General features: G+C 36.2%; 2 protein-coding genes across 3 annotated transcripts in view; both read right to left on the reverse strand.

Annotated features, from left to right (window-relative positions):
• Window positions 1-25514, reverse strand: part of engl (endoglin, like) — a 449904-nt gene that overhangs the window by 94810 nt on the left and 329580 nt on the right. The gene's annotated exons all lie outside the window — the stretch shown is intronic.
• LOC147845438 (uncharacterized) lies at window positions 18373-19713 on the reverse strand. Its single transcript, XM_087243888.1, has 5 exons — window positions 19617-19713; window positions 19288-19403; window positions 18997-19150; window positions 18621-18865; window positions 18373-18530 (listed from the first exon to the last, which is right to left on the reverse strand). Exons 2-5 carry the CDS (start codon window positions 19363-19365, stop codon window positions 18516-18518), a joined length of 492 nt encoding a protein of 163 aa, XP_087100014.1. The 5' UTR covers window positions 19366-19403; window positions 19617-19713; the 3' UTR covers window positions 18373-18515.

A 25514-nucleotide genomic window follows, 5' to 3' on the forward strand; every position in this document is an offset into this window, starting at 1 on the left:
AGACATACACACTCATACACTACGAACAATTTTAGCTTATCAAATTCCCCTATAGCACATGTGTTTGAACTTATGGTGGAAATCAGAGCCCCATGGAGGAAACATGCAAACTCCACACAGAGTCGCCAACTGACCCAGCTGAAGCTCGAACCAGCAACCTTCTTGCTGTGAGGTGACAGCACTGCCTACTGCACCACTGCATCGCCACTTACATTTTATTAAAACTTATTTTTAAAATGTTGTTTTTAATCTGTCTGCTTCATGTTAATTTAAATTATCTCTTTCTCTATAACCTCCCAGACAAACTTATGAAAACACACCAGTTTGTTATCAAAACTGTTGTGCGTTGATCTGTAGATATGAATGCTTCTGAAGTTGTTCTAGCCTGACACCATGATAAACCATAATTATTAAGATAATAACTCTACCATACAATATTATGAGAGTATAGCTCTTGAAATTTATACAGTTAAAGTCAGAATTATTATTTCCTCCGTTTATTTTTTTCACCAAATTCTGTTTAACGAAGCGATTTCTTCAACACATTTCTAATCATAATAGTTTTAATAACCCATTTCTAATAACTGATTTATTTAATCTTTATCATGATGACAGTGAATATTTAATGAATATGCAATGAATATGTAATAATATTAGACTAGATATTCTTCAACACACTTCTATTCAGCTTAAAGTGACATTTAAAGGCTTAACTAGGTTAATTGGATTAACTAGGCAGGTTAGGGGAATTAGGCAAGTTATTGTATAATGATGGTTTGTTCTGTAGATAATCTGGAAAATATACAGCTTAAAGGGACTAATAAAAATTGACCTTAAAATGGTGTTTAAACATTTTTAAACTGCTTTTATTCTAGTCAAAATGAAACAAATAAGACTTTCTCCAGAAGAAAAAATATTATCAGACATACTGTGAACATTTCATTGCTCTATTAAACATCATTTGGAAAATATTTTAAAAAGAAAAAAATTCAAAGAGGGGCTAATAATTCTGACTTCAACTGTATGTACATTTAAGGCATCGATATGGACCCTTTGAAGTAGAAAACTGACAGCTCTACTACCTTTATTTCAGAAAGTGTATCAAGTAACACAACTCAACCACCTTCATACAACAGAGATTTGATATTTTATATATTTAAAAATGGGATTATTCAACATCTCTCTACAGAAACACAACCAAACAGTTAACAATGAACATATAAAAAAATACTCTGGTAAATGCATTAAAACTCTTTGACTAAAATATCCAAATGCTTTTGTTAAATAAAAGATTAATAATGCATCAGAAATTGTGTTTTTAATACATGTTTTTAATACATCCTTGATTATGAAAATTACTTGATTAAAGGATAAAGTCTGCAAATCGTACTTCTAAGCAACTGGTGTAGCGATATTTATGCAAATTCTACAAATGTTACCTGATGTTAACTTTGCAAATGTTCTTCATATCAATAGAAGCTGTATAAATGACCCAGTGCACTGTAGGAGTCCAGCAGATCTTGATAATTGTCTGAGAATGAGCAGAGCGTTCCTCCTGCTGGCTCTCCTGATCGGGGCTCACAGCTTTCACATCAAGGAAAAATCAAACTCTAAAAACCATCAGGACATCACGAGCATAGCCATCCTGCCAACATCTGCAAGAGCGCCGATGAATTCTTGAAAACGGTATGCACTGTCTATCCATCTGAGAAGTATTGACGAGCCAAAAAGTTTTAATTATATGCATTTGCTCTACTTAATTGTAGTTATTTCAGAGAATGCTTGAAGAACATAGAGCTGACTGCAGCCATTGACTTTCATTATGTCTCCTGTTAACCATGAAGGTCAATGGCTGCCTTCAACTTATTATTTTCAACACTTTATTTTTTGTGGGGAGAAAAAAATACTGGCGTCGAGCAACTTAAGGGCAATTTTAATGAGTGCATTTAAATTTTATTAATACATTTTTATAACATTTTGTTTAGAGGTAAACTCAGTCTTCATTCTTTGTCAAGAAACTATCAGGTTTAATGAGATATTGGGAACAAAATATTTTTATTATTATTTATTACAATTCCAAATACCACTAGAGCAGTGTTATGTATTTTTTTCTGTTGCGTAGACTACTTACAACATCCCAAATGTATCCAACTGCGTAAAAATAAAGAGAATATTGCACTTTTCACCAAGGGCATTTGATTTTTGATTTGATCATTTACACGGTTTAACTATTTACTACAACTTCTACGTTAGGCTGCTTTAACACAACGTATACATTGTAAAAGCGCTATAGAAATAAAGATGAATTGAACTGAATTACACATCTGGTGAAGAGTACAGCCATGTCAATAAATACAGTATAATTCATAAATATTAATCAGCCTTTTTGCAAATGATATGTGGTACGCTCAAATATACTATCATTGATTTAACCACGTAAAAATGTGCAGCACTTTCACCAAAGCATTATCCATGACTAACAATGTAGCATTCAACCTAATGTTCCTTGCAGCTAAATCATTGTAATGAAGTAAAATCATGTCTTTAAATGCAAGATTTATGAAATGTATGCTATTATTTTACCTCATCTGTGAGCAAATTTGTAAAAAAAAAATACTTTAGTGACGTATCCACAGTATTCGTCAGTTTATTAGTTTACTATACTTCATACACATTTTACAATAACAGTACATGTATAATGTTGTATTAATATTAGTGCTGTCAATCCATTAAGAAAAAAAATAACTAATTAATATATCTTTTTTTGAAAATTAATCGTGATTAATCACATTTAAAAGACTGAAACTTGTAATTTTGGCAATTCAAATGTAAAATTAATGTAGATGCAAGATAAAAATGATTTAAATTCAAAATATAATTATTTATTAGAATTTTTGTTTAACTTTTAACAGATTTCTTCATGTAAACAACATACCCACAATAAACCATCAAGATCCTGCTTGACAGCCATATTTATTACAGAAATTAAAACACAGGCATGTTAACGCCATTTAAATTTTAAAACAATCAATGCCGATAATAAAACATTGATTTCCATGTTGGATTCTAAGTGGACTGCAAAAAAATGCCAAAATACAGGAATTGCAGATATGGAAAATTATAATAACAATTAAGTATTGAATACAATGCTTGAGTTGAGAACATTAATTATAAAGTAGAAACTATTTAGCTCAGTCCTCCTTTACATTCATCCAGTTGCTAAGACAGTCCAGTCTGCTGACATTATTAGGGGACAATGTGGACCTTTTCTTTTGAATGATGTGAGCTGAGAGTGCAACGCAATCTCACAGCAATTCGTGACCTTTTGATTTAGTGCCTACAGACAACGACTTTTAGGCAGGTTTGTTGCTAAGACACGCATGTGCGCAGATAGACCAGGGCCGTGCACCGGGGTGGCCAGGTGGCTAGAGCCACTGCCCGTCTGCCCTCATTCGCTGAGGTGCCCCTGTCAGGAGGCACTTGCTCTTCACTTTGCGATCGCGTTGAGCACCTGCCCCTGTAAGGGTATGTGCACAATGCATGGGCCTGACATAGACACACAAACACACACACACACAAACAAACACACACACACAAACAACGCGCGCAATGACAGGGCACAGCCGGAGCGACTACCTTCAGATTCGACAAGCATGATCGTGTTCATCAAATTTGCTTAAACTAAGTGTTCTAAAGTATAGCTGTATTTCAAAATGATTCTGACACAACAACACGAAGCAGACACTTTCGTTGCGCATAAGGAGATACAAGTCAAACTTAATAAACAGGGAGGGCTCATGCTGAAAGGCATTGGAATGCGCAGTCTTTGACAGCTCACGACTTCATCTGACACTTTCTGAGTACATTTACATGGACACCAATACTCTATAGTAATATGTAATAAAATATAATAATATATAACCAATACCCAATTTTAATATGATTAAGATAATACTCTTATTAGGAGTCTGCCATGTAAACAGGACTGAGTCACAAAATGCGGAGGTTTTTCTTTCCGTTCGCCATGCAGTATCAAATTACAATAAAAAAGGGTGGAAAGTTAAAACCAAAACACACAAAATTGCATGAAACTCTGGAGGAAACTCTGGAGAGCCTGGTAATGCAACATTAATTGTTTTATACTGAAACTTGCCTTCAAAAAGTGCTTCCTTGGTCTCATCCACATTTCTTTGCATGCTAAACACGTCGCCACAACAGGAAATAAAAAATTCTGCAACTGCGTTAATTACGTTAATTTTTTTTAAAGCATTAATTATTTCAAATCAATCGCATGCATTAACGCACTAATTTTGACAGCACTAATTAATATGTGAACTAAGCATTACTTTATTATGAATTAATGATGAGTAAAAACGTGCGTTAATAATGAACTAACTTTAATTACAACATGAGTCTCAAGAGTACATGTATGAATAATGGCTACCTTAATTACTTGTTAGTACATGCTTGATTGTTACTTGATGTATTAGTCACCACAGTAGTTTAATTTAACTTTAAATTGCTTGTTAAATTGCTTAATTTAACCATCATGAACTTGTGATATGTTAACGTATAATTATATTATGACTTTACCTAAAGGGACACACCTTCTTTAACCCATTCTTAACTACTCATCAACTCCTTATTCATGTCAGTCTAGTGTGTTTACACTAAATAACAATAAATGATTGCTCAGTCAATGCCTAGATTGTTAAAATAGAGCCTTAAATCTTCACTTGACTTGACTGCTCCATGATTGGAGGTGTAAGACATGCGTAGATGTTATAATTACATAAAATTTAATTTGTTAGACCCTCACCATACAAAATATGAAAGAAAACAATGTTATGTGTATAATTTATACTTCTAGACATTTATTGGAGGCTCCCAAATTTCTTGAGGCTATAAGCGGCTGCTTACTTTGCTTTTGATTACATCCACCCCAGTGCATCACAGTAATAATCTACAGGTTATTTAGAATAATAACACATTTGTAAGTTTGCAATCTCTGAGATTTTCAGTATAAAATTTAATCAGGCAAAGAGTTCCTGTGGGGACGAAAGTAGCACTGATATGTATGTCCCACTGCAGATAGGCAAGCCTTATTTTTTCATTTCCACATTAGAGTTTACAGTAATTCAATTCAGATTTTTGTAAAATTTATGCATATTGCCACTAATAATAATAATAATAATAATAATAAAAGGCAAAGCGGTGGCGCAGTAGGTAGTGCTGTCGCCTCACAGCAAAAGGTCGCAGGCTCGAGACTCGGCTGGGTCAGTTGGCGTTTCTGTGTGGAGTTTGCATGTTCTCCCTGTGTTCGTGTGGCTTTCCTCCAGGTGCTCACAGTCCAAAGCAGAGTTAAGCAAACTTCTTCCTGGAGGGCCGGTGTCCTGCAGATTTGAGCTCCAAACCTAATCAAACACACCTGAACAAGCTAATCAAGCTCTTACTTGGTATACTCAAAACATCCAGGCAGGTGTGTTGAGGTAAGTTGGAGCTAAACCCAGCAGGGACACCAGCCCTCCAGGACCGAGATTTGTGACCCTGGTCTAAAAACATGCTGTACAGGTGAATTGAGTAGGCTAAATTGTCCCAGTGAATGTGTGTGAATAAGAGTGTATGGGTGTTTCCCAGTGATGGGCTGCAGCTAGAAGGGCATCGGCTGCGTAAAACATGTGCTGGATAAGTTGGCGGTTCTTTCCACTGTGGCGACCCCAGATTAATAAAGGGAAACACTATAAATTTTAACATTTTATATTGTTGGATTACCTTTTGAAACGTTTGATGGAGTTGAATTTTTAAATAAAATGCAAATTAGTAAAATTAGCAATGTCAGAGTCAGATACAATTATAACAAACAAGATTAAGCTAGTAAATCTAGCACAAATTGTTGTATTAATTTTTGACCCAGCCGTGTATAATTTCAGGATTGATTCTGACTGAATGATTAACATCTGTGCAGTTATTTTCAGATAAAAGCACAGCTAAGGGAAATTCAAAAAGTTATTTCTTCAAGTGGTGAAGATTTTGTAGGAGTTTGACTGATGTTCTGCTGCCCTCTAGTGACAGGTGCATATACACACTAGCACACAGACCGTATTTTCTAGGTAGGCATGGGCCGGTATAAGATTCTGACGGCATGGGAGCCTTGGATAAAAACATCACGGTTTCTCAGTTTGGTGATTACTGCTTTAAAATATGCTCTTTTTAAATGTCTGTGTAAAAAAATCCACCATTGATATCAATATATTATTTTATTTTACATTAGAAATGTAACCCACTCGCTCTCTGCGTGCTCACTGGCCCCACTTGCACCACCGCTACTACTTTGCGTTGTATGTGTGTGTGGGGTGGTAAACAGGAGATACAGGCAAAGAGAGGTTCGCGAACGTGACTCGACTATTTATTTGACAGAAGGGCACCTATCAGGGTTGATAACACAAACTCAGCTAAGTCTCAATACAAGAGATCTCAAAAACGTTCACTATTATTACCTACTGCTACTTATGTTGTAACACAATGGCTTTGCATGAGCCCTACATCCCCTTAATCAGTTTTTTTTTTTTTTTTGTCAAGTAAGTTTTTTATTTGGTCGTTGAATAAACTTACAATAATCACAGATTCCAGGATTACTTTTCTGATATGCATACATTTACAAAAAACCAAAAAAAAAAAAAAAAACAAACAAACACCCCAAGCCCAGCCTGTAAGTATCCACTACAGTGATAATCAAAATAACTTTTAATTACAATACATTGCTTTTTGGGGGAAGAATTCCCCATGAAGTAACAAAAGAAAGGGCCCCAAATTTTCTGAAATTGTCCAATATTGCCTTTTAAAATAAATCTGGTTCGTTCCAGGTGCAGAGTAGATATCAATTCTTCAAGCCATAGTTTGGCAGTTGGAGGATTAACATTTTTCCAATACAATAATAGCAGCTTTTTGGCTGTAATCAAACAATATGCAAGGAATTTCTGTTGTGGACTGCTCAATGAATATGTATAATCAGAATGTCCTAATATAATAAGCATTGGGTCAGGATCTATATGTTGATCAAGCACATCAGAAAGCACTTTAAAGACCTCATTCCAGAATCCCTGTATTTTATGACAGAATACAAAACTATGAGCTAAATCAGCTTCTTCTGATTTGCACTTATCACAAATGGGAGATATGTTGGGGAAAATCCTATGTGATTTCTTTTTGGAGAAATGTAGCCTATGTAAGACCTTGAACTGGATGAGGCATAATCTAGTGTTGATTGATTGTTTATCAATGTCCTCTAAGCTATTCTGCCAAATCTCTTCTGAAATTTCGATGCCAAACTCTCGTTCCCATTCTTCTCTGATCATCTTTGTACTGGGGGCATTAGCTGCAAATAACCTTCCTAATCAGTTTTTTAACAAAAATAAAAAATAAAACAACCTTTTAACTTTTCATATTATTCTGCATTTGATCTTTAACAGTTTAGTACACAGAATATCTCAGTAAACAGAACTTTTAAGCATTAACAACAAAGATGTATTTTAGATAAGGATCCCACTATCAACACATCTTACCTATCCGTGTTGATAACACAAACTGAGGAAAATATGATGCACTACGCATTTATCAACACTACGGTATGCCAAGAGGCTCAAACAACACAGAAGACTTTAAAATACCTTGATACAACAGTATCATAGCGACATCTTGTGAACAAAACAAAACACTGCCCTACAGAAACATTTATAGTAGTTTGGAGCGGTAAACATGTCAGGCTGAATAATTCAAATCCATCATTGACTTCTGCTGTCTTCATTAGTTTCAAAACAAAGTAATTTCTTTATCATTTTAAACAACATCTTTGTATATCTTTTCTGCTGGTCCTACAAAATGTAAAAAACAAAAAATAAAATTACTTATACAGTGGGAATGGTATAGCAGAAGATTTTGGGGGTTTTAAAACCTTGACTCATCCCATGCCTAATGCCAGAGGCATTCAACAAAAATTAAAATAGGCTCATTTAGAGGCAATTTCTATAAGCAAAGGTCCAGAAGATCATAATGTCTATGTAAATAAAAATAAGATGCAGTACATTTTAAAAACTTGTTCATAATATTTTTTTGTCATGTAACATTGAGCTGAACACATGACTATAGATTCCCATGTTCTCTCCTTAATGGGCTATATGTACAGCTGGTGTTTTTCATCCAATAATAAACCTCCGGTGAAAGCTTAATTTGACTATTTTCAATTTCTTAAGGTTCCTTTAACAGCATCAGTGTTGTAATGCAAATAAAATATAATCAGTTAAATAGACTTAAGCATTCATTTAGTTGTTCAAACAACTAACAACAAGTTGTTAAACTTAAGCCCTTCTCGTCGGCACTAAAAGTGTTTTGGATAAAGAAGAGGATTTCACAATAGACATTGATAATAGCAGTTCTTCCCTCTGTGCAGGTAAAGAGTTCGGGTGTCATCTTGGATAGCACACTCATTTAAAGGTCACATCAATAATATTAGGCGTACTGCATATTATTACTCATCTCCGCCCTTCTCTTACAACCAATACTACAGCAATTCTTATCCATGCATTAGTTACTTCACCTCTTGACTACTGTAATGCACTTCTTTCTGGGATTCCTTCTAAACTTCGCTGTAAACTCCAACTGGTTGAAGACCATGCAGCTCGTGTTGTCTCTAGGGCCTCCATCTCACGAGCATGTCACACCACTCCTCTATCAGCTTCTCTGGCTTCCGTAAAGTTTCGTATTGATTTTAAAATATTCCTTCTAACTTTTAGGGCTTTTCATAATCTCGCTCCTCAATATCTCACCGAACTTCTCCATATCTACACCCCTTCTCGCACTCTTAGATCAGCCAACTCTTTCTCCCTCACTCGATTGAGCACAAAGGGAGACAGATCTTTTAGCTCTATGGCTCCTCGACTATGGAACTCGCTTACCCTTGATCTAAGGAGCAGTGACAGCCTTGACACATTTAAACTTTGTCTAAAGACCTATCTTTTTAAGCAGGCTTTCCTTTAGGAATTTTTTATCATGTTATTTTTTATTCGCAATGTGTGTTTATACCTGTTTGGTCAATGCTTGTTTAGTAATGTTTTATTAATTGTTTTAATTTATTCTAGTTGATGCTTATTGTAAGGCGGCCTTGGGTGTCTAGAAAGGCGCCATTTACAAATAAAATGAATAATTATTATTATTGTTCAAGTGCAAAACAAGATGATAGACCATGTAACCTCTAGCACCGTCAGGATCAACAGGCGAGCGCAGAAACTCCATTCAAAATACTGTGGTCAAATAAACTTATATTTTAAAGACATGTTGGGGGAAAAGTAATTTAATGCAGTGCTTCTTGTTTGGTCTGAGACCCACTTCATATTGTATATCAGTCAGACAGTGAAAATCACTGATTTTTAAAGAAGTCCGATTTCAGAACGTGGCGATTTTATAATGATAGTGACAGTTCAACAGAAACAGTTCAACAGAGGCTAGCTGGCTGAAATTAAGTTAGTGTGCATATAAAAGGGTCTAAAAGGGTTGAGTTTATTTTCTTAATGAGTTATAGGTGTGTTTTGAGAATAAACCAATCAGAGTCTCATCTCCCATTCCCTTTAAGAGTCAGCTGCGTCGCGCCAAGAGCGCATTCGCTATTTACAGGACGCAAAGTAAGTCTAAGTGGAAAAACTGAGCATTTCACAAGCAAACAGTTAACAGCTAACAGTTTATTAACAAAAAACTGTTAAACAGAGCATCTACTGCGTGAGAATGAGAGATAATGGATCTACTTTCACTTTCGCTCTTGGATAGGGAAACCTTTACGCCCAGACATCAATTAGTCTATAAATAAATAATTTTGTTTGTTAAGCGCAAATATTCGTTTCAAAACTATTTCTAAATTCAGTTCTAATTTCCAGCAAACGAATAAATGAACAATAATGACCAAGTGTGTTCAAAAACCTGAGTTATATCCTAAAACACATGCTGTGCCCCATATGGTCTAAAACCTGACAGGTGGACAAATCTAAGCTTGTTTTTAATAAAACAAATATAAATATGGATATAATAAATAATACTGCTAATAATAATAACATTATACAAAAGCAAAGTGAATGAACTGAAAAAGCTTCCCGAGATGAAGAAGACATAAAAGCAGTGATTTTTCATATTTATGTAGGCTAGAAAATAATATGTTTTGTAATATTTTAATGCTTTATATTTATATCCTATATTTATTCTTATTATATCCTATATATATCCTTAATATTTAAATGTTTTCATATGTAAAGATATTTGCCTGTTGCTCTCTTGTGTGTATTAAGCAGTGTGTAAGCGAGGCGCAACTCTGCGCCGGAGTTTAGACCGGGTTTGTTTTGGTCTAATGAAAAAAATATCTTAGTTTTTCAAAATAGCAACGCGCCAGCTGTCCGCCTCAGAAAACCTTCTTTTTTAGACCAGAATGCCTATGAGCGCACATATGACACTAATGCATTTGCTATTTAAACAGCGTAGCGCAACGCCTCAAAACCACTCTTGCGCCAAGCTGAAACTACCAAAAGACTATTGCGCTGCGCCTTGCGCCACATTGTGTATGATACGGCCCTATATTTTCCCTAATTCTGTTTTATATTTTGACTCAACAATAGTCAACAGATAATAATAAATTGTATAATAACAATCATGGAGCTTTTTGTTTCAGAGGCGATTCAAAACGAGCTGACAACATCTGTTGAGTTTCATTGGTGCTAGTTGTTTGGTGTCAGCTTGGTGTGTCCAGACTCAAAGAAAGACCGTCTGGCTGTTTTCCAGCAAAAACAGTCAGGTTGGGAAGAAAACCTTTTCTAGCAGACAGTGGGTAAAGAAAGTGAATAAATAGCAGGAGTGATTGGTGCAAAAAAAAAAAAAAGATGTGCACTTTCCTCTATTTTTATTATTATTAACATTTTTTAACCAGGAAGTCTCATTGAGATTTAATTTAAAAATCTACTTTTCAAGCTGTTTGGACATACATGTATGTAAGTATAGTGTATATACTGTCATATTGGGGTGAAATAAAAACACCCAGTCCTTTTTTTCAAATTTAACAACATAGAAACGGTGGACCAATTAGAGCGGTTTTCAGATCGACCGCAAAAAAACATTTTTATGTTGTTAAATAACAACAAAAACAGGTGCTCCGGTTTCCCCCACTGTCCAAGGATGTGCGCTATAGGGAAATTGGGTAAGCTAAATTGGTTGTAATGTATGTGTGTGAATCCGCTGTGTGGAATGTGTGCTGGATACGTTGGCGGTTCATTCCGCTGTGGCGACCCCAGATTAATAAAGTGACTAAGCTGAAAAGAAAATGAATGAATGAAAGCTGAGGCAGCAGTGATAAAATGTTGCTCAACAACAACAACAACAAGTGTTATTAAAGGTGTCCTGACAGCACTGGTGTATAATAAGATATACACCATAAATATTGTTGAGACTATCCTCAGTCAAAATTCCATATTAGTCACATCATGTGTCTGCTGAGGGGTTTAGACTTCTTTAGAAATAGTACATGGAATGACTTCATTTGTCGCTGCTTGTTGTAGAGTTAATTTGAACACAAAACCGACAACAAATGACCAATATCAAACAACTTTGGCACCCAACAGACTGAAGGTAATGTCTAAGGACCATGTGATCCAGTGTTGCCAGATTGTAAATGTGAAAGTATCTCAAAATGATCGTATTTGGAGGAAAATTATCGTACATGAGTCAAACGGAGAGTATACGGCTATTATCTAGACAAATAGCATTTTGACACAAAGTGCAAATTACCACAATACGTAAAAAAAAAAAAAAGGCGTACTTTAGTGGGAAGGCTCAAATTCCACCTCTGAATCGATTTCATCTAATACCTGCATGTGTTGCCAGATGTTAAGGGATTCATTTTGCGGTAGAAATTCAATGCCATCATCCGCAACATGCTGTTTGCCTTGAAAGCAGTGCACCCTCCTGAATTTTTAACACAATCTGAGGTGTGCACAAGCCCCTCTAGAGTATCTGTAATGAGCAGATTTCGTGGCTTTGTTTTAATTAGATTAACTTTGGAAAAATACGGTTCACATGCCGCATTTGAATAGGGAAAAACCAGAACATTGAGCGTAAACTCCCCTGTTCTTCTCACCTTCCTTTTCAGCACTACTTTTAAAAACTTAAATTGCTTAAACTTATATTCCTTAAACGATCAACCTCAATATGAAGATGACTAGGTGTGCTGTTTAATAAATGCAAACTGTCATAGTTTATTAAAGATGCAAACCCCTCACTGCACGACAGCTGCACCTTCAGCAAACCTCCTAATTCCTGCAGCACCAGGACTTTATGGTTGTTTATGAGCGTCTGTGGAGAGGTTAGTGTGATCGAACACCCGATAAGGTCAATCAGAAATGATAAATAACACCTGTCTTTCTAGTGATTGGGCTGGAGAGACTTCCTTCTTAGGGAGAATGGGAGGAGCAGTTGAGAGAGGAGAGCACACACACACAGCTGCACGCGTGTTGTGCAAATATAAAAATAAAGAAACTTCAACTTACCTTATATTGCCGACCATGTCTTCTTCTTCCCGCACAACAACGAACTTTACTACAGCGTCAAAAGGGGCTGATCTGTTTGGCGAAATATTTGACTGCATGTCACTGCAGATCAAATGACTTTAACCATATATCTGAAGAAATCTCCACTGTGCTGAGCAAGAGCGCTTACCGAAGTGCGCATCAAGCCCAGGCTTGTATGTAACGTGAGTGTGGGTATAGTGTGAGTACGCTCATAGTGTGAGTACGCCCATACACCATAAATATTGTTGAGACTATCCTCAATCAGAATTCCATATTAGTCACATTTTGGGTCTGCTGGGGGTTCAGATGCTTCCTTGGAAATAGTACATGGAATGACTTCATTTGCTGCTGTTTATTGTAGAGTAAAAATGACTGGGCGTGCTGCAGGAATGTTAACCCGTGAGAGAGAGCCATTCTCCACGTTGATTAGCTGAGAAAATGTGACATAAGATGAGATAAAAAACATGTCTAACTCTACCTTCTCCTCACAGACAGTAGACAAAAAATGCAGCTAGATCAATAAGTATGGAAGTTTTTAAGATTATGATAAAATTGATAGTAAATGCCATAAAATTCTGAAATGATCATACATTAGTAGGGTTGGGTATCGTTTGGGTTTTTTTTGATACCGGTGCTAAATTGATACTTTTAAAATGGTGCCAAAACAGTGCCTGAATCGATACTTTTAAGCCACAAAGTCATGGTGGACGACTCTACAAAAATCTTTTATTTGACAAAAAAAAAAATAAAAAAAATAATTTTAATAGAACAATATAATTAAAGTTTAATATTAAATTTTAATATTATATAAATAAAAATATCAATTCGTATTTTGATTTATTCATTCATTTTCTTGTCGGCTTAGTCCCTTTATTAATCCAGGGTCGCCACAGCGGAATGAACCACCAACTTATCCAGCTAGTTTTTACGCAGTGGATGCTCTTCCAGCCACAACCCGTCTTTGGGAAACACCCACACACACACTCACTATGGACAATTTAGCCTACCCAATTCACCTGTACTGCATGTCTTTGGACTGTGGGGGAAACCGGAGCACCCGGAGGAAACCCACACGAAGGCAGGGAGAACATGCAAACTCCACACAGAAACGCCAACTGAGCCGAGGTTCGAACCAGCGACCCAGCGACCTTCTTGCTGTGAGGCAACAGCACGACCTACTGCACCACTGCCTCGCCCTGTTTGTAATTTCAATACTGCATTTCCTAATGTTAAACTATGTACCCTAGATTTCTGATTAATAATGGTCTCTGCATAGCCGAGGACTTCCTATATTAAGTGGTAAAATCGCTATTACCTGTGTCATTTTGGGCGTCAACCTCTGACCTAGATTTCTGATTAATAATGGTCTCTGCATAGCTGAGGACTTCCTATATTAAAAGTGGTAAAATCGCTATTACCTGTATCATTTTGGGCATCAACCTCTGACGAATGCGGGAAACTAATGCGCACAGCACCGTTGCTGACAGAGAGAGCGAGAGCGCATGTTGCTGTGTCAGAATCCTTGCTTGTACAATACGCTTTAGAACGCCCAGTTTAAGCCAATTTGATGAACATGACCATGCGTGTTGATCTGAAGAGTGTCGCTCTCGCTCAATTAATGCGCTGTACTGCGCGCATTGCATGCTTCCTAAGCAGCAAGAACAAACACCTGACATCGCCTGTCCGTATTCCTCAAAGTTGTTTAGAATTAAATGTTTAGAGATGGTGTGACAACGCGTACCCATGTGTGCCTTTGATAAACCCCTTGATGCTTCTTACGTCCTTGTCGCAGCACCAGTGGCACCGAAATTCATATGCTGATTTGATCCGGTACATACCAGTTATAAAGGTACCGGTGCTATAATGGCACCGTGTTTCAGTAGCCAACCCTATACATTAGAAGATTTATTTTTCATTATTGATCGTTCATCGTACAGAGGTCGAAATTATCATACAAATACAATAATTATCATACGTCTAGCAACACTGATGTGCTCCCAGCAGGCCCATCTCCAGTTGGCCACAATCAGGCTTTTAAGCCTCCTCTGGCCTGCAAGGGGTCCAAATCTCCAAAATGAAAGAAATCAAGATCAACAATATAAACCTTTAAATCACGTGTCTCCAACTGGATTCCTGGAGGGCCGCAGCTCTGAAGTTTTCTCCAACCCTAATCAAACACAGCTGATCCAAATAATCAAGATGATCATAACTACTAGAGACTATTAAGCAGGTGTGAGTTGAAGGTGCCTGGAGCTAAACTATGCAGAGCTCGGCCCTCCAGGAATTGAGTGTGAGACCACTATATTGAGGATTTGTGACCCACTTTGTGAGCCCAATTTTGTTTATCTCTGCTTAGTCTCTGTTTTGGTGGTCTTTGCTCAGTTTGCTGTATCATGAGATAGTTGAGAGATTACTGTTTATTTTATTTAGGTAATTTGGGATCCCCTTTATGCCAATGAAGGGCTGCTGGGGATGGGCAGAGTACATTACACCTCCAAAACACCTCTCTGCCATTTGTTTCACAGTAACCTTGCGGTTTCGCCCCTTTTTATTTAACTTTTTCATATTTGATCTCATTTGACAGTTTATAGCCTTAAACCCAATAGATACAGAATTTATGTATTCTAATGTAGTTTATGAACTATTACTTAAACATGCCTCTGTTAATGTACTTCTTCCCCTCTAGACCTAATGCTTATGCTAATTTCACTGCCAACATTTTCCTATTGATGGCTATTGCTAGCACTAAATGGTTTTGAGTATAACAATATTTTATTGACCAGCCTGGTTTAAGCTGGACATAGCTGGTTTTAGCTGAGCTTCCAGCCTGGCTAGGCTGGTCAAGCTGGTTTTAGCTAGTCATCTCCCAGCCTGACCAGCCTGGAAATGGCCAAAACCCCTCTAAAACCAGACTGGTTGACCAGGCCTAGGCTGGTTTAAGCTGGATTTTTCAGCAGGGCCAAAAAGACTCTCCCTCAAGTGGTTTCAAACATTTATGTTTCTTTACTCTTTTGAACACAAATTGTGGTTTGTTTATAAACAAATTTTGAGAGGACCATGTGCTTATGATTAAACACAGTTGGTACCGCAATAAACTCTGTATATTTGCACCAATCAGATGAATACCAGCTCACTATAAATTACCAGAGCTTTCTACTCCAGTCATCTTCGTTTTAAAGAATCCCCCCTTCCACCCCACTCCTCCCCTTCTCCGATACGGCGGCATGGTGGCCCAGTGGGTCGCATAAGCACTGTGGTCTAAAAAGGAAGGCGTGTTGAGGCGCATTGCTGACACGCTGCTATTTTGAGGGACTAAAATATACCAGAACAAAGCAGGTCTATAGTCCAGCGTAGTCCATCTCTTACACATTGCTTAATGACACAACGGTGGTGGGCCTAATCACAGATAATGATGAGACGGCCTACAGAGAGGAGGTGCACACTCTGACGCAGTGGTGTGAGCAAAACCACCTCTCACTTAACATCAGCAAAACCAAGGAGCTGGTGGTGGATTTCAGGAGAGGGAAGAGAGAACACACCCCCATCACCATCAACGGGACACAAGTGGAGAGAGTCAGCACTTTCAAGTTTCTTGGAGTCCACATTGCTGAGGATTTGACATGGACTGCTCACACGGACGCAGTGCTGAGGAAGGCACAACAATGCCTCTTCTTCCTCGGGCGTCTCAGGAGGTTTGGAATGAGCCCCCACATCCTCCGCTCGTTCTACACCTGCACTGTGGAGAGCATCCTGTCTGGCTGTATCACCAACTGGTATGGAAACAGCACCAGCAGCAATCGCAAAGACCTACATAGGATTGTGCGAACTGCTGGACGCGTAGTAGGAGGTGAGCTCCCTTCCTTCAGGACATCTTCACTAGGTGGTGCATGAGAAAAGCCAAGAGAATTATCCGCGACTCCAGACACCCCAGCCATAAACTTTTCTCTCTGCTACCCTCAGGCAGACGCTGTGCAGCATCCGATCACGCACCAGCCGACTGAAGGAAAGCTTCTTCCCTCAGACTATCAGGCTGATAAACGCTTAACACTTCCCACACAGACTCCTCCATACCCTCACTGCACACCATCAATATGTAGCATGCACTGCACTTTAACCAATCCATACTTGAAACAATACTGCCTACAACTATGCGGACACCTATTCATTGTACATATCGCTGTCAACATAGCCAATTAATTTTTTTGGGAGTATGCTGTTGTATTTTGTACTGACATTTTATTTGCCTAAAATAGAGCCCATTATGTTGAATGTGAGTACATTTTCTTTTTTTGGGTAAACCATCTCTTGAATTCATTTTTAGAAACCTTTAGTTTCTAAAAGTGATCAGACCAAACATTGTTACTTAAATGCAACATGTGGATACTACAACAAAAGTTTATTATTATTTTTTTTTATAAAATCCTACATATCTTTTTTATTTTAATTTATTTAACTGTTTTTTTTTTTTTGACCACTTAAATATGATATCTGCAGGGCTGATGTTTATTTATGTTGCTCTCATTTTATTATATATTTTTTTGTAGGTTGAATGTTTATCAGTGGTGTAAAGTAACTAATTACAAATACTCAAATTACTATATTTGAGTAGTTTTTTTCTCAGAAATTGTAACTTACTGACTAAGGAGTTTTAAAAATGTGTACGTTTACTTTCCCTTAAGTACATTTTTAGTGCTGTATCGGTAATTTTACTACACTACTTTATTATTTCTTGTCTATGGTGATTGGTTAAAGTAGAAAAATCAGTCTTGGCATTCCTGTCCAATCAAATCGCATATAGAAAAGTAAATCGCATCAAACTGAACAGCCTCAAGACAGGTGCAGTAAATGCAGCAAACCACTTGAAAGCATAAAAAAAATGTCCAAAATGTTTACATGAAATGACCCAGAGACTGTTTAGACTATATATTACTGATGAGGAAATGAAGGATGAATGAACAAAGACTGAAATTGCCAAACAGCCTTAAACAATCCCCAAGTATATGGAACAAATGAGGAATGAACGGACGGGTCGAATAAAGGAAGGGCCGAACAAGGAATGGAAAGAAGGACTGAAGGAAGGAAGGACTGAATTAATGAAGAAAAGATTAAATGAATGAAGGAAGGATTCAAGAAAAGACTGAAACTAAGGAGAAAGGAATGAACGAATTAATGAATGAACAAAGAACCAAATGAAGGAAGGAACAAAAGAATGAACAAACGAATGAATGAATGTATGAATGAGAGGGAGGAATGAAACAAGGTACAAATGAATGAAGAAAGAACAAGCAAATGAATAAAGAAAAAAGACAGAACCAATAAACAATAGAATATAGGAAAATAACCAAATGCACTACAGAATGTTACGTTTACACATCCCTGCACAAATTCCATGTAAACACATCAGCTTTTCACAATGTAATACTCACTACTCTCGAGTACTTTTGAAAGCTCTACTTTTTATTTACAAAATATTATTGCAATATATAAAATATATTTACAACAGATACTTTTACTCTACTTGCACCACATTTTAGGCAAGTAATGGTACTTTTACTGGAGTATGATTTTTCAGTACTCTTTCCATCACTGATGCTTATTATTGTGCATTTCACTTACCAACCCATACACCTCCTTAAAATGCAACTAATTTGTATTAGACATATCTACCACCCTTCAGAATCTTTTTTTCTTTTTTTGTTATGGTAAGCATCTTAAAAAGTGGATTTACAGCTTATCCATGCTGCATGTTTTAAATAGTACCAAAATGATGACAGACATATAATATACATGCTTATAGTTTAATATCAATCACATTTTAACAGAAGATGCAGAAGATACAGAGAGAGAAGGAAACCTCTTCCTCTCCTCAAGCTGGACAGCACATCCAGGGTCGGCCTCAAGTTGTGAAGAGACTGTTTGGTCTTATTGCACCTCGCACTGCATAAAGTAAACATATGCAAATGTGTTATAACACACTACAAAAACACTCCAAAAACACATCTCAGTTTTGACCACACACTTTAGTACCTTAATGTTTTGACTCCCATAGCGAACAGTAGCAAGTACAATTTCACAGTTGTTCACTGCTGGTTCCCACCACACACAATTTTTGTGCAACTTCACCATTTCCTTTATCACATCGCCCTTTGCCAAAGGTTTCAAATGTTCTTTCCCATTTTTATCTTTGTCCAGGTAGTTAAGCACCTCGGAAGTACCCAAGAGTTCCTTCAGAGTATCGAATACACACAATGGCTCCGGAAATAACTGACCACCTATTGATAAAGTAGAGAAGGCTCAGCATACGGCTGACAGTTCATGCTGTGAGAAAAACTGTATAAATAGGACACTCAAATGTGACCATAACAATTCTTTACACTGTGAATGAAATTGTGCAGTCTTTTACCGTATATATGGAAAATATCCTGATCTTTGGACTTCATGCCTTTCAGCTCTGCAATATCTTCCTCCCCCACATACACAGCCCAATGGGTGTAGACAGGCAGAGGTGGATTACCTTCAGGCTGGTAATTAATAGCAATCAAATCTCCAAAATGAAACTGAGAAAGAAACAGTCAGTGTCATGTTGCTGGGAAAATATGCATGGAAATGTACATGTAGTCAAAATTGTATCTGCTGCTTATTGTGGAATGCTAGAATATATCTGTGTTTATGTTATTCTAAGCATATTACAAACCTGTGGGTCTTTGCAGATAACAGGAGGAGCCAGCTGAAGAGCAAACATAGCTAGAAATACTTTGACCAACAATGCCATTGTGGTGCCAGTGCTCGTCTTTGGATTTAGATAAATTCCTTGAGGCATGGCATTTCATGTAAAAAATAACAAAAAAGAAACAATTTTGGAAAAATCTTGAAGTGTACTCTATATATAAAGAGCAGATGATGTTTATCCATTTTGGCACTATATATTTACTTTAATCACAGAACAAATTTTCAGAGAAAAAAGGTAAGTACTGTAAATTTTTATATAGTTTAATTCTGTGAACAATAAAAACACAAATTTACCTGTGAGACGTTGGTCTGTGCTGTGAGCAGAGATCGCTTGTAAATGGCCATAGGCTGCACTACTTTTAATGCCCCTGTGATCCCACGTCACTTTTTCAGTTAACTGATAAGAAAATGTGAAGCCAGTAGCTTCATTTTAGTGCTCATTTTACTAGTGTGATCAGACCACAAGATAAATGCAGCTAATGTAAAACACTTCTGAGTAATAAGCGATACTGGACTGCTACAGTCAAATTTCGGACATGTCTACATAACCAAATGAACCATAAAAAGTGACTTCTGAAAGTGATCTATGTTAATGTGTCTTAGGATGAATTTGTGTTTTTTATGCTGCACAGTATCATCCATCTGTGATGCTGGGATAAAGCTCCCTGCGACATTACATAAGAAAAAAGGGTTAGAGAATGGATGGACAGATAAAAAAAAGGTGCAATGGTTTATTATTTCTCTTGATACAAAACTAAAATAATTTAACTTATTACAAATGTAAATATATTATAGAGAGAAAAAAATAATAATGCTCACATTATTGTTACCAAAGATGTCAATCTCATCACTTGGATTAATTGTTATACTGACTAAAAACAGACCCATAATTTGCACTGTGTGACCCCTGTAAAATTCACCAAAAGTCCTTCTAAAGCCCTTGGAACTGCTGAGTCTCTATTCCATCAACTGTTCTGCATCTTCAGTCTTCCCAAAGACATTGGCTATATGCTTACATGCATATGAAAAATGCCATATATTCCAATAATCAGAGTAAAAGCTGATTTGCACTGTAATATTTACAGTTGAAGTCAGTATTATTAGGCCCCATTTATTTTTTCCCCAATTTCTGTTTTACAGAGAGCAGATTTCTTCAACACATTTCTAAGCATAAGTTTTAATAACTCATCTCTAATAACTGATTCATTTTATCTTTGTCATGATGACAGTAAATAATATTAGACTAGATATTCTTTAAGACTCTTCTATACAGCTTAAAGTGACATTTAAAGGCTTGACTAGGTTAATTAGGGTAACTAGGCAGGTTATTGTATTACGATGGTTTGTTCTGTGGACTATCAACAAAAAGCTTAAAAGGGCTAATAATATTGACCTTAAAATGGTGTTTAAAAAAATAAAAACTACTTTCATTCTAGCCAAAATAAAACAAATAAGACTTTTTATATAAGAAAAAATATTATCAGACATTTCCTTGCTCTGCTAAACATCATTTGGGAAATATTTTTAAAAAAGAAGAAAAAATTTAAGGGGGGCAAATAATTCTGCCTTCAACTGTACATATCCAGAAGTTTTTAAACCGGTTTAAATTTGTAATCCTGTTTGTAAACTGTTGTTTTATATTTATTAATATTTATTCAGAGTTTTATTTTTTTGTTAGCTTGGGTTTGTGTATAAACTGAGATTCACCAGACTGTCAAATTCCTATTATAATCACATTTAGATGGTACATTTAAACATACTTAATGGGTGTCATACATACGCACAAAATTGTATGTAAAGAAAGTGTGTATGGACATGAATAAATTATGACTGATTACAAACGTTCATGCTAGAATGTATTCTAGATGTATGAAAAACATTCAAAAACAACACATAAGCAATAATCATGTATGCCTGGGGCCTTATAAACATAGTCAAAAAAACCCTACCTTCATTCCTCATTTTCCTTTGGCTTAGTCCCTTATTTATCAGGGGTCAAACCTCCTACTCTTTCAGCATATGTTTTACACAGCGAATGCCCCTTCAGCCGCAACCCAGTACTAGGAAACACCCATACACTCACACACTACGGCCAATTTAGTTCATACAATTCACCTATAGCACATGTGTTTGGACTGTGGGGGAAACACTAACCACTAGTCATTGTGCCGCCAGAACCCTACATATACAGGCTGGGAGAAAAGTAACTAGCTATTAAAAATAGGAAAATAAAGTAAATATAAATATATATTAGAGGTTCAAACAGCAATCAACTGTTCTACCCTTATATTTACAATGATTACATGACATAAAAAGACTTGGTTCTGCTTGAAGACAATGCAGCACATGAGAGAGCTCATCTTTAGTGATTTGCTTGCTGAGAGTGACGGATGACTTAGTCACTTTAGGCTTCCACCTTCGACAGCAAAACCTTTTCTTTGTTTTGTTTTTGTTTCGGAGCCATAATTGTCTCTTCTTAATTCATCATTTTTCTTTGCATAATTTTCTCTAAACAGGTGTTGCTTATATTGAGCTGGTTTGGGTGTGTATTATGCAAGTGACTAACCTTGTGCATGTGGACAGTCATATACAAAACTCCAAATTAAATAACAGAAGTTTAAGAACAAACTCACGTATTGTCGCGTGCTCAAAAGTTTATATTCCCCATAATATAAGTCCCTTCACCATATAGAGGCAGACTAAAGCCCAGTACCAATTCATCTGCATTTCTATAGTGCTTTTTTAAAATGTAGATTGTGTCAAAGCAGCTTAACATAGATGAAAGAAAATAAAAAGCCATAAAAATATTTCAGACTGTGGAAGATTCTGACATAACAGAAAGGGCTGTGAGTAATGTACACTGCTGGTGTAGTTCTAGTTCAATTAAAACTGTTTCAGCTCGGTTTAGCATAAATACCACTATACATACCAGCAGCTAGCTCTCTGCAACTTTCACATGGTTTCCCACTGAAGATAATCAGGGCTGCTGAAAATGAATGATTGCAGTTTAATTGAACCTTTTGCTATTTAGCTTTTTATTAAAATGTTTTTCCCCTTTTTTAATGTATATTATTGTTTATTTTCACAAAAGATTGATTCGTTTGAAAACATCATTAACTCTATACCGGACAGCTTGTAAAAAGCTAATTTACTGCCCCAAGACTGGCTTATTCTGTCAAGTCATCAGGTAATGCAATCAGAATTTAAATATGTTGTGTAATGTTTTGCAGCGATTATCATAAGAGACTATTGTTAGCGTAATTTAGCAGTTTTTAAGGATTCTTTTAAGAACCTGATTGTAACACATTAATTCTATTATGAATATAAGAAATCAGATGTTTATTTGTAGTAGAAATCCTTACTTGTGCCATTTTGTTTTACATTTGTGGGTCTCCTTGCTCAGTTTTGCAGCCATGTTATTAGTGGTTCTGAAAAATCTCCCATTTGAAGGGCTATATGGCTCTTCCTCTTACCCCTAGGCCTACAAGTAAAAGAAAATTGGGACAGCCATATTCCCTTCATGTAAATTCACAAAACGAGGGTTAAGGGTAAGGAGAAAAGGTAAGGGATAAACCTACTATTTCCCATGAGATTCTATAGTGTGCTTCTGATGGACTCTACGCTATCCCATGATGCCATACGAGAGAATTCATGAATGTGAGTGAAGCGACTCAACTGGGGGTAGGTCGCATGATAACGACTAATGGCAAATATAGTACATCCTAATTCCATTTATACTTGCATAGTATATTGTGTAGTAAACAACTAGTCTGACTGCAAATGTGGTGGGTTTGGAGGGTTATGACCTGGATGAGAACTGGCCCAATCACAGCATATTCTCAATTACCTGAATACTAGTGTATTAACAAATTGGTTCTGTGGTTCCTACATTTATGATTACTATAGCTTCACTGCAGTACTATTACTATCCTCCTAGGGCCTGAGTGTGCACATACGTGTACAGCACATTTTTAGCACTTAAGTGGATATTTAAAATACTTTGAATGTTTTATATTTTGCTACAGACATAGTGTCAATCCTGCAACTGATTTGCAGTTTATGAAATGTCCCAAACACTATTTTAACTGTCCTAAATGGGAAAAAGTGTTGTTTTTACTCTCTGATATTTAAAGCAAATTCAAAAAAAAAATTCTATGGTAAATATGCATGTAAAAATTTCAGGAAAAAGAGTTTTATGTAAATTTGGACCACAAGTCCACATATATGGACATATTTTTTTCTCTAAAATTACATTATATCAAAAGATGATACTTAGGTTTTTAATAAGGTTCAATAAGGTTCAAATTAGCCCAAATAGCAAAGAGAAATAAAAAATGCATGTAAAAACACATTGGGCCTTAAGAGGATACATCATTTTTAGCAATATCTAAAACAAAACCATGGTTACTACAATCATGGATCCTACTTTGTTATCATAGTACTACTACAATACGTCTGCTATATACAGGCCCGGATTGGCTAATCGGGAGGACCGGGAGAATTCCCGGTGGGCCGGTCTGTTTTTTGGCCGCGAGGGCCGGTGTCCCTAGCTGCTTGCACTCTCAGCAGTCACACTTTTTTCTTCTATTTATTTATTTGACAATAGCTTTACTCTTTTTAATCATTATTTTGCCACAGTGCCGCTCTTTTTATTTATTTTCTCGCAGCCCCGTGAGAAAAATGCAGCCTGCAGGTTAACTAACGTTAATGGTGATGATGTAATGTAACTATCGGCCCTAAACAGCGGCACCTTAGTAAATATATAAGAATTCGAATAAAATGAATAATACACCTGCTCAATGAAAATCAAATGATTCACTACATTAATAAATCTGACATAACTTGATGAGAAATCTAAAATTAGGAGAAAAAGATTGAGCCATCAAAAGAAAGTGGTGGTGTGTCTTAAGGGTCGCAAGTCATTAGTTATTTTTTACTCTCACTGTAATAGCGTCAAAGTGGTCCAGTGGTAAGCACATTGCGTTTCAATGTCGCAGACCTGTGATCGAATCTCCCGTGAAAACTTTTTTTTTTTTTTTTTTTTCGATTTTATTGTTAAGACATAAAATACTGTTAGGGCTGTTGAACATTTGAATTTCTAAAGCAGCAGTTTTCTTGAAAAAGACGTGATAGTGCCATTAGAAACTGAATTGGAATCAGTCTAAACTGAGGTGGGCCGGTCTGGCTTGAAACTCCAGGGCTGAAAATGAGTCCCACTCCGGCCCTGGCTATATATATATATATATATATATATATATATATATATATATATATATATATATATATATATATATATATACACACACACACACACAGTTGAAATCAAAATTATTAGCCCCCTTTGAATTTTTTTCTCTTTTTTTAAATATCTGCCAAATGATGTTTATCAGAGCAATGACATTTTCACAGTATGTCTGATAATATTTGTTCTTCTGGAGAAAGTCTTATTTGTTTTATTTCGGCTAGAATAAAAGCAGTTTTTAATTTTTTAAACAACATTTTAAGGTGAATACTGTTAGCCCCTTTAAACAATATTATTTTTGATATTCTACAGAACAAACCATCATTATACAATAACTTGCCTAATTACCCTAACCTGCCTAGTTAACCTAATTAACCTAGTTAAGCATTTAAATGTCACTTTAAGCTGTATAGAAGTGTCTTAAAGAATATCTAAACTAATATTATGTGCTGTCATCATGGCAAAAATAAAATAAATCAGTTATTAGAGATGTCTAAACATTTCTCTGTTAAAAAGAAATTGGGGAAGAAAAGTAAACAGGGGGCTAGTAATTCTGACTTCAACTGTACACACACACGGACACACACACACACACACACACACACACACACACACACACACACACACACACACACACACACACACTAAAACTCAACAGTCAACTTCATCAAATGAAATGAGTGTAGGTAACTCAAAATTGAATGAAAGTTAATTCTACTCACTTGAAAAAAGTTTTGCACTCAGTGTTGAATGTGATGTGTGAATTAAATACCTCATTACTTCAGCTTAAATAGAGTAAGTTCACGGTACTCTTAAAGATTACATTTTTAACTCAAACCATTTGAGTTACCTTAACTTATTGGGTTTTACAGTGTGTGTATATATATATATATATATATATATATATATATATATATATATATATATATATATATATATATACACATACA

Source organism: Danio rerio, chromosome 3 (assembly GCF_052040795.2).
Source record: "Danio rerio strain M-AB ecotype USA chromosome 3, GRCz13ab, whole genome shotgun sequence".
NCBI classification, from domain to species: domain Eukaryota; kingdom Metazoa; phylum Chordata; class Actinopteri; order Cypriniformes; family Danionidae; genus Danio; species Danio rerio.